This window comes from Papaver somniferum, chromosome 1 (genome assembly GCF_003573695.1).
Source record: "Papaver somniferum cultivar HN1 chromosome 1, ASM357369v1, whole genome shotgun sequence".
NCBI lineage: Eukaryota > Viridiplantae > Streptophyta > Magnoliopsida > Ranunculales > Papaveraceae > Papaver > Papaver somniferum.
The window spans coordinates 208,227,592-208,238,565 of NC_039358.1; the positions used below are offsets into that span (position 1 = coordinate 208,227,592).

The following is a 10,974-nucleotide window of genomic DNA, read 5'->3' on the forward strand; positions in this document are numbered from 1 at the left end:
CTTTATTATTAATATAAATCTATTGAGAGTTTTTTATCATCATCGTTTGTCTTTACCATATCTAGGGTTTATGAGTGATTTTTAGATTGATTTGGGATGCATACTAGATTAGTCTATTAATTGTTATATTGCTAGTGAAAGTTAGGAGATAAGTAATCGTCGAATAACTCTCTACACAAGTAGAAATCACGAGACCTTACAGAGGGATTCTGTGGAGGAATCTTGTAAAAACAACACCAGCAAGTAAACCTTGAGCTAAGAGTTGAACTACTGGGATTAACCTAATTCACAAAGCTTTAAGCGTTCGATTGGATTACACCTTGAGTGAGCTACTACTTGGTGGTTCGGTTGAATATAATCTGATATTGGAGAGCTTCCGTATCCGTGGTAAAAGGAGTTTGGGGATAGCACTGAGCTAGCTGTTATTCTACGGTTGATGATGAATGGTTCTTACAAACAATAAATAAGTATATTAATCCTGCTATCGCTTGGTAACGACGAATGATTCCTTAATCATCATTTTCTTCTTTATTTTATTTTTTTTTATCTTATAACCAAACCCCCCTTTGTTATTTACTTTATCTTGCTGATCAAATAACCAATCAATTATACAGCTCTCTGTGGGAACGATCTCTTACTACCGTTATATTACCAGTTAATTAGTAGGAAATATATTTATTAATTTGTTGTGCCTACGACAGACCATAAAGGTGCCACCTACCAAAGGATGGTGAAGGATATGTTCGAAGATAAAATTTATAACACCATTGATGTTTATATCGACGACATGTTGGTAAAGAGTAAGGCGTAGACCAGCCACATCAATGACCTTCAGGATATTTTCCAAACTATGAAAAAATACAAAATGCGAGTAAACCCGGCCAAGTGCACCTTTTGGGTAACTTCAAGTAAATTCTTGGGATACATAATCACCGATAAAGGAATAGAAGCAGATCCCGACAAGATCAGGGCCATCTTGGAAATGCCATCTCCAGTGACAGTAAAGGATGTACAAAAGCTAAACGGAAACCTGGCGGCGCTAGGACGGTTCATTTCATGATCGTCGGAAAAATGTAAAGACTTCTTCGGAACACTAAGGAAAGGAGAAAAATTCAGATGAGCGAGGAATGCGAGGAGGCATTCCAAAAGATCAAGCAACATCTCGCGAGCTTACCCGTACTACAAAGATCCGAGCCCGAAGAAGTGCTTACTTTATACCTCGGAGCAACAACCTATGCTGTAAGTGCAATTCTGGTCAAGTATGTCGAGGTAGAAGAAAAACCTGTGTACTTCATAAGTAAGACCATGAACCCGGCGGAGAAGAATTACACCAGAATTGAACAATTAATACTCGCACTAATGTTTGCAACACAGAAGATGCGGACATACTTCCAGACCCACAGGATTTGGGTACTTATGAAGTCTTCTATAGAGTTAATACTTGACAATGCAGCGAGATCGGGACGGATCTCTAAGTAGAGTGCTCAGCAGTTTAACATTTTCTACGAAATGAGGACAGCTGTGAAAGCACAGGCGGTAGTGCATTTCCTTGCTGATTTTCCCCTTGGGGAGGAGGAAGAAGTAGAGGATATCCCAGGCATGGAAGAAGATAGGGACGACCCATCCGACCTTCTGGAAACCTGTAACGCGATACGATGGGAAGTATGTGTTGATGGATCCTCAAACAAAGAGGAATCGGGTCTAGGGTTGGTCTTCACAACGCCGAAGGGGAAGAAGATAGTCCACTCATTAAGACTCGAATTCAAAGCAACAAATAATGTCGCTGAATATGAAGCAGTGATATATGATTTACGACTAATTGTGGAGCTAGGGCTTCATGAAAGTGAGACTAACCAGTGATTCGCCATTGGTGATTCGACAACTTAGTGGGAAATATGTTATCCATGACCCGATACTTCAGAAATATTGGGAGTTAGCACAGTTCTACATCGATCAAATTCCCAACATTAAGTTTCGACATATCTACAGAAAAGACAACCGAAATTCGGATGCCTTGGCTTATATCTCCTCTATGCTAACCGATCCGAGCATTGAAGCCATACGAGTTGCACGAGTACTAATGCCATCTATACCCGAAGAGGGAAATGTACAAGTACACGTGGAGGTCACCACAACCGATAAATATGAAGCGGGAGATTAGCGCAAACCCATCCATCAGTATTTGGAGTCGGGTGAACTACCAAAAGGACGAGCCGAGGAAAATAAGATCAAGAGCAAGGCAGCAGCGTATGAGCTACGAGAAGGTATCTTATATAGAAGGTCATATCTTGGGCCACTACTAAGATGCTTGATGATTATGTTTTTGATGATGTTGTAGTAATGAGGTTCAAACTCTCGGACTTGTGAAGATTAAATTTAAAGATTTAATAAAATTATATACAAAAATATTAACAAAGCGGGCGAGAGGTAACCAAGACACTAGAATCCACTATTACACATGAATGATGTCAAATATTTCATAACTCTAATTATCCTTTTAATCCTTTATTTCTTAATCCACAAATAATCAAACATATTCTCAAAAATTAATTGTATCTCTTAAGCATAGATTATCTAACCAAAGCATAACCTATCTAATTGAATCACAACTAATGAAGAAAATTATGTAAACTTTTAAGAACTCTGCAAAAGCAGTGATTGAGTGAATTATAATTAAATATTAGAGAAAATGAAATAGTTATCCATTGTTCATGTGTGAATAGCTTCATCCATTGCCTTGGTTACGAGAGAATTAGCCGCTCATCATGTTGGAAAACCTCTCAAAGAATTTCATTGATGCTCAAAAATGGTTTACAAATGATGAGAATATGAGAAATACAATAAAACCGGGTTTGTAACAATTATATTTGTTACAAACCAGAGAACTACGACCCTCAGTGACAAAATAAGACTGTTGCAGTTGTGTCGCAAACGCTGTGGCAAATAAGTCTGCCTGATGTACGACCCACAGATGTGAGTCGTTACTACTGTAGAAAAACGACTGCTGGTGCAGGTCTGTTCTTCGTGTTCTTCATGTTCATCAGCAGCAGCAGCAGCAGCAGAAACCGAGTTTGGCAAAACTCGAATTTCTTCTTCTCTGGCTCTCCTCATCCCCCCAGACTCTCGACACCTCTTCTATGAGTCCCCAGCACTCTATATATACTCCACAGGATCAAGAAGTCTCGCTATAACTCGAGATAATTCTCTCTTAACTCGGTTTGATGAAAAAATATTCTGGGAATATTTTCTTCCCTGATTTAGCTTCTCACGCGTATATTTCCATCCTGGTCACTCTAGAAATCTTTACACACGACCCACAATGTTGCTAGAGCCCTCATGCATGAGCATAACACACTCAAATCTTCTCCAATCTCGTGTCCAACCCGTGTTTCCCTGTTTTGCATTCCGTGAATTATCCAGCTAATTCTGGCCAAATTTGATCGAACCAAAATCCCAAAACGTGTTTGCTAGGACATATCACAACTTCCTACCAAAAATCAGCCATTGCATCTCCCTAGAACACGTTCAACAATTCGATCAAAAATCTTCAGAAGTGTTCTCCATTTTCCCGCCAAAAACAAAATTCAAATGGAGAAGATGACCTCCCCCTAATCCTGTATTGGGGTGCAAATAGCAGATGCCTTTTGGGGTGACCTGGGGTGCCACTTAGTAATTGAGGTGCCCCTTATCCAACGGTGAGAGTCCGAATAACACGTGTCCTCCGGGGCTTTTACCAACTTTTTGAGCGGAATTTTCCAAAAAATGTTTATTTTCCAAAGGTGCCTACAAACACATAAAACACCAAAATTAGTACAAACTCGAGTGCCAACAATATATAGTATTGAGATCAAATTAAACACAAAAATGTATCTATCACTTGAGTAAGGAAGAAGGACACTCGATCCTGAATGAGCTACACTATGGTGCCGCGGGAAATCATAGCTCGGGTTAAAGCCTATAGGCTAGAGCCAAGACCATGGGGTACTTCTAGATCTATATGAATGAGGACGCGAAGTACATGGCATTAATCTGTGATGAGTACCAAAAGTTCGGAAAAAAGATACATGTACCATCTGTTTCATTAAATTCGGTAGTGAGCCCATGGCCCTTCGCCAAGTGGGGCATCGATATTGTGGGACCATTACATGTCGGGTCAGAACAAAAAAAGTACTTAATAGTAGCAACAGACTATTTCACAAAATGGGTCGAAGCTGCACCATTGAGACATATTCGGGACAAAGACGTATTTCGGTTCATCTTTGAGCATATCATTTGTCGCTTCGGCATTCCAGCAACAATTGTCTTGGACAATGGGAAACAACTAAAAGGAAAGAACATTGATCTATTGTTCAACACCTATAACATCATAAAAAACAAGGCCACACCCATTTACCCACAAAGTAATGGGCAGGCTGAGATCACCAACAAGACAATAACAGATAATTTGAAGATAAAATTAGACGGGGCGTATGGTGAATGGTGTGAAGAACTTCACAATGTATTATGGGCTTATCTAACCACCCGAAGATAAGCTACATGCCTCTCACCCTTCATGCTCACATATGGGACTGAGGAAATTCTTCCAACTGAGGCCATGATGCCTACAACCCGACTTGAAGCATGGAGACGAAATCTGACGACAGATTTGATCTTGGCCAAACTCGATGATTTGGAAGAGACCATAGAAATGGCTCTGCAAAAGATGGAGAACTATCAGAGACGGCTGCAACGCGAGTACAACAAAAAAGTTCGCCCGAGAGAATTCCACCCGGGACAATTAGTACTGAAAGAACTACCCAGCTACGAGCGTGATAAAAAAGGCAGAAAGTTGGCAGCTAGATGGGGTGGACCGTACACCATTGTATCAAAAGCGGGAGAGGAAGGGGAGTATACAAGATATCAAAGCCTGATGGGACACCGGAGCCTAGGTCGTGGAACGCGAGACATTTGAAACTATACCACCCGTGAGAGGTGTATAAGCAGGTATGATACTTTGTCATCCGAATCCCTTTGATATCCATGAGATATAGAAAGGATTATGGCATATGCGACTAATGGTCATTCGAACTCGGGGTGATGGCAGTGTGCAAGTGCCGAGGTGACTTACACTCTAATGTTCGTTTCGAACTCGGGGCGATGGCAATGTGCAAGTTCCGAGGCGACTTACACTCGACGGGCTATTCGAACTCGGGGCAGTGGCAGTGTGCAAGTGCCGAGGTAGTCTAAGGGTTCTGGTGGTTGGAAGCTAGTAACCGGTTATCAAGGCATGAGTACTTGATAGCCGAGCATATAACATTGCTACCATCGCAAGTGACCAGATTCACTTGCCCATGATAGTTAAATGATAACTAACCTGGGTCAATCGAGAGATAAAATCTAGGGATGACCAAATACACTTCCATTGGGCCACAATACCAATGATGAGATACCTCAGTCGGGACATGGCACTGGGCCCGATGACCCTCCCTATTGAGCGTGCTCGACAGAATTGGAATTTCTACTAACATAGAAATATTAATATGAAATGCAGGAAAGTGAAAGGCTACCGGTTACGAACTACCAAGCATGATATGAACATAAGAAAGATATTTTCGAAAGTAACAAACCACGGAATAACGAAACCGATTGGTGACGCAACACCCCACAAATTAAGTTGTCCAAAATATTATAGGTGTTCAAGTGGAAGAAAAATACAGCCCGATATAAGGGGAAAAATAGTGACACAACACTACAAAAGGCATGAACTACTCGGTGGAAGGAGCCTCTCCCGATCCATACTTCCTCGCAGCAGTTATATCTCTCCTCTTATCAACAAACTCCTTCACTCCTTCCTTGATATTGACGGAGCTCGGTCCTGTACTCCTCTTTCGCTTCGAAAAGTTGACGGGTCAGCTCAACAGTAGCAGCATCAGCAGAAGCAATCTTGGCGTTCAGTTGGGCTTCATTGTTCTTCAACTGCACGATATATTCCTCCAAGGACTTGAATTTCCCCTGCTCGGTTGCATCAACAAGAATGGCAGAATGGCTAACATAAACACAAACAACAACAAAGCAAAAGAGGAAAGAAAGGCGTGCACAAAAACCTGAAAGAACGGGCAAAACTAATTTTAAGGTTTCCTCGGATTTATAAAGATCAATTTAAAAGGAAAACATCTTCGATACCAAATCATTATACTGTTGTTCATTAAACTCATTCGTGGGGAAATATTGCTTATGTTTGCCCCAAGCAGTTTTCTGCCGATTATGTGCTGACTGAAGACCAAACAACTGGGACCGAGTCCATTCCAAGTTCCGCGATATTTGATCGAATCCGAGAAGTTTCTCCTCTAAATTGTGAGCAGACCTCACTGCATCATCCTTAACTGCAACAAGCGTTTACGATCGACATTCAAATCCTTGTTATGAAGCATCAAAGTGCCGTACTGACTCTCCAAGGAGTCAACCAGTAACTTTCTATCAACAGTGACTCTCTGGGCCCGAGACAGATCATCTCGGATATTATCTATCTCATCGGGATCATACTCAAATCTCTGATAATGAAGAAGCTCGGCTCGAAGACTCTCAATCTCAGAGTATGACGATCGATTTTGTCATTCGTATTATATATCTTCTGTTGAAGCGTAACAACATGCTCTTTCTCGATGTTCAACTTCTTGGTTATAGTACGGTACTCAGAAACGGAGTCTCGATCTAAGATAGATATCTCGGCTAGGAAGACAACGCTAGACTCAGGATATTAGCACTACATTATCAATCAGTAATGACAAGGTTATGATAAGATACCTCTGGCATCATCTAGTTGCGTCTCAAGTCCCCGAGCACGCTCTTTCTCCCTTTGAAGTTGGACCCGAAGATTTGCCATATCCGCCAGCTCGTTCTCACGAACAACAGCTTCAAGGAGCCTTTGGTTCGCATCCTAAAAGGGTCAACTTTGAGTGAATCACCCATAGAAAAAGAAATATTAACAACACGACTAAAGCTAGGTGTCTTACCATAAGGTTGAGGGAGTCCCTCATAGCAGCACCATACAGGGGAACGACCTTCAACATCTCGGCATTTGAATAAGAACTAAAGATGGATGAAAAAGGAGCTCCCAACGAATCACAAACCGGACCCGGAAAGGTGAAGACAGAACTCCCGATCGACCCTTTGTGGGGAGGAGTCTTATTCACATTCTCCAACAATTCATTCCGAGAGGACGTGTGATCCTCAGGGGAAGGAATCTCGGGTTCCTTCAGCTTCTCGTCCTTAACGACCAATCGGTCTCAACATCAGACCTAAAGAACTCATCATCATCATCATCATCCGACATCACCACCACCAAGTTCGGGACAGAAATAGAAACCCCTTTGCCAGAAAGAGAGGCTTTAGCGGACGAGGGCACACCCTTCCATGTAGTAGTCTTCTGACCTGCAACTCCTTTACTACCAGATTGATCACCTACAACGGTAGATGATACATCAAAATACTTCTTCTTCACCAACCTTTTGGGTACAAATTGGGATAAAGGGAGCCGATCATCAAGATCCTCACCATCCTTCCGAGACGAACCCTCCACACCTTCCTCACCCACATTCGATTTCTACAAACACAACTTCGTCAAATCCATTAAAGGCAACAAATATGGGAAAGTATATGTATTGAGAATAGAGCAGTATATTTGTTACCTTAACTGGCTCCTTCTCAGTCCTGGTGCCAGAGCCTCTCTTCCGAGTATTAGGAACCTTCGGCTGTTTACTCTGAGTCTTTGACTGACCACCCTGAGACTTGGGCTACAAAGAAACAGAACATTCAAAACCCCACCTAGCTACCCGATATGGCGAACCCGAACCAAGAATAAGACAGAAGTACTACCTGATCAGCATTAACCACCCAGAATTGATAAGGCTCAGAAGGAAAGTCAGGGGAGAGAATCTGCCACTCAAGATGGGACCACGGATAGCCAGAGGAGTTCGATCCCAAACTGAATCACTAGTGTGTCGGACGTGCTTATTAGTATCTGGTGCTACCCTCGGAATCCTCATCTAACATCAATTACTCGAACCCACCAGTCGGAACCTTGAGGCGATGAGGACTGGAAGCAAAACCATCCAAAGAGCCGAGAGAAGAAGTCCCGCTTCGATAATTCCTAACGAAGCTAGTCGAAGTATATTTACTCGCGTTAGAAGGGTCATACATAGACCACTCAGTCTTGGAACATTCTCCTCTTTCCCGCCTCTCCCATTCCGCCGTAAGAAGAAACGTATTTCCATTCCATTGAGCCAGAGCCCGAGAAGGATGAAGCTGGGATAGAACCTCATAGACAAAAAGGACGACTCGGGTCGTACAAGGGGAACCGTAACCCGAGATCGAGCTGTCCTTTGGTGATAACAGTTGCTTCTGGAGAATGAGAAAACCCTTCAACAATATCCCTCCTCAATTGTCATTTTTGACCCGATAATAACTCAAGCTCATAATCATGAAGATCATACTCATCCTTCAACTGGTTCAGAAACTGGGCATCAGTAAGGTTGGAGTATTTGTAGCCCCTTTTCTCAGTCCTACATTCAAAAAGAGAAGAGTCATCAAACAAAAGCGAATCACCACGAAGATCATGATGAGAAGGGCTATCAATGATAAACAAAAAATCTACGAGAATATTGTCTTCATCAAAAAACGTATGACTTACACACTTTTTCTCTTACATGGAGGGAGTCGAAGAAGCCGTGGAAGAATAATGATAAGTTCAAGAGTAGAAGATGGGAAAAAAATGATGAAGACGGCAAAAAGCAGGACCAACAACAACAAATCAAAAGTGGGAAGGAAACAAAAGCAAGAGAAGAAGACAAAGAGAACGACAGAGTAGAGAAGAATAGCAGTGGCGGAGAAGCAGAGAATGTATGTTCTTGAGAGAGAAGAATAAGTGAAGGAATGAAATCAATGGGTTATCATTCCCATTTATAGTTCAAGTGATTGCAATTGGAAGAAAGGATAACGGGTCATAAAGATGGAGTTAATGGGGAACAACTGACCGGAAAGTACGGCATGACCAGAGTCGTGGAAGGCGAAGCAGTTTCTTCCCGTGTCGGGCACACGAGTGAAAGAATGGGCATAAATGTAGGTGTAAATAAATGGCAAACCCAGGTGGAGGGATCTCAAGCCATGACTCACTGAAGAAAGGGTGAAGTGCAACACCGAATCATCCTCTGTAACCCTAGCACGAAGAAAGAGATACCTACCAAACACTCGTGGAGCTAACGCGTGTAAACAAGATACACGGATGTGATGGAAAGATACTCATCGGGAATTAGGATAATGAGTACACTGACGAAGTACGTGGGTAGATCAGAAGAATTCAGTCAAAGTGGGGCCAAGAGATAAAGGTACCGGTTCGAGTCGGGAAAAAAGGCGATATCGGGTCAAAGAATACCAAGACTCTAGTATTGGGAAGATATACATCGGGCCTCACACATATCGGGACTATACGAAGTTCGGGTAATGAATATCGGAGGGACTCATCACCCGACAAGGTCATCAAAAAGGATGAATTGTGACTTACATTGTAACTCTGTTGTATAAACATGTTAGCCTATAAATAGAGAGCTTTGTCAAGAGATAAAGGCAAGCAAGTTGTGAGTAAGTTAGAGCATATATAGAGAGTGTTGTAGAGAGAGAACCATATCTTGTATTTTTGTGCGAAATAATAAGATTAACTCTTCACCTCCGTGGACGTAGGTAATCATGCCGAACCACATAAACCTTGTGTTCTTATGAGTCTTTACTTACTTATGTTTGCTTCTAGTTCATCTGATGGTTGGATGTAGTGGTAGGATTTTCTGACGTAACCGAATGACCCCAGCCTTTGCTTAAAGTGGTGGAGATTTATTTGGTGGTGGTGGTAATGGCTTTGGTACTGCTGGACTTATCTTCCCCAGATTAGGTAGTATTGTAGATGGCGCAGAGTCTTGGCTGTGCGTTGGAGGTTTCTTCCTTGGTGGTGGTAATGGATTCGGCACTGCCGGACTTTTCTTCCCCAGATTAGGTAGCATTGTTGATGGCGCAGAGTCTTTTGGCGGTGGAGCACGAGGTTTAACTTTAATTGTTCGTGGCACAAAGTGTGACTTTGGAGCTACTGCATTAGCGGAAAATGGAAAACATAAAGAGATTATGACTACTAGAAGAGCACTAGTAGTAAATAAGCAAGCCAGTGAGGCTTTCTTCCCGCCTTTGTTTCTCACACTAATACTCATTGTTTCTAATGTGTGTTGTGATCTCAAACGTATTTACAACTCCTTTATATAGTAAGATTTCCAGACACATCGTTAAATTATTGTGTCCATCTTCATTATTCGGTCATTAATGCTTGGGGTTCAATTGGTCTTTTGAATTTTTATCTTTTACTGGCGGCTATCTCCAATGAAGCCACCGGTACTACAAGCTGACAGTTCATCTGATCCAATGCAGGTCCCGGGCTTATCAAAGGGACGTTCTGCGCACCCTAGTGAGAACCCATTCGCTTTCGTATACACTGTTTATGAAACCTGTTTTGAGGCATACTGAATTTTTTTGAGGCATACTAAATAATACCAAAATAGAGTCACTAAATAAAAAACAACATCACCCCTTATCCATCCTTTTTGATAATGGCATAACTACCCTTATATAATTAGTGTTAATGATTATGATTAGATTTGATTAATTAAGAATTTTAAGGATTGATTAAAAATTAATTATTAGTGGTAAATTAGTAGAGAAATCAAATTTATGTGAGAGAGTTGGGATTTTTGAGAGGAAGAAGAAGAAGTGAAAAAAACTTGGGTTTTGAGATTTAAGTGATTAGAAGTGACCAAAATGTATCATTCAAATCAGAGGTAGACTTTTATACGAGGTTTAATGTCATTTTTATAAGTTGAATCTATCAAAAAATTGAATTTTTAAAACCCAGATCTACTGACCAGATGAATGGTTCGGCTGATAACTTGTCAGCTGAACCTC

At 41.6% G+C, this 10,974-nt stretch overlaps 1 protein-coding gene across 1 annotated transcript; it reads right to left on the reverse strand.

The window, feature by feature from the left end:
* Positions 1 to 9,845: 9,845 nt before the first annotated feature.
* LOC113359199 (vegetative cell wall protein gp1-like) lies at positions 9,846 to 10,229 on the reverse strand. The gene has a single exon (XM_026602873.1). The coding sequence runs from the start codon at positions 10,227 to 10,229 to the stop codon at positions 9,846 to 9,848; it is 384 nt and encodes a 127-aa protein (XP_026458658.1).
* Positions 10,230 to 10,974: the final 745 nt, after the last annotated feature.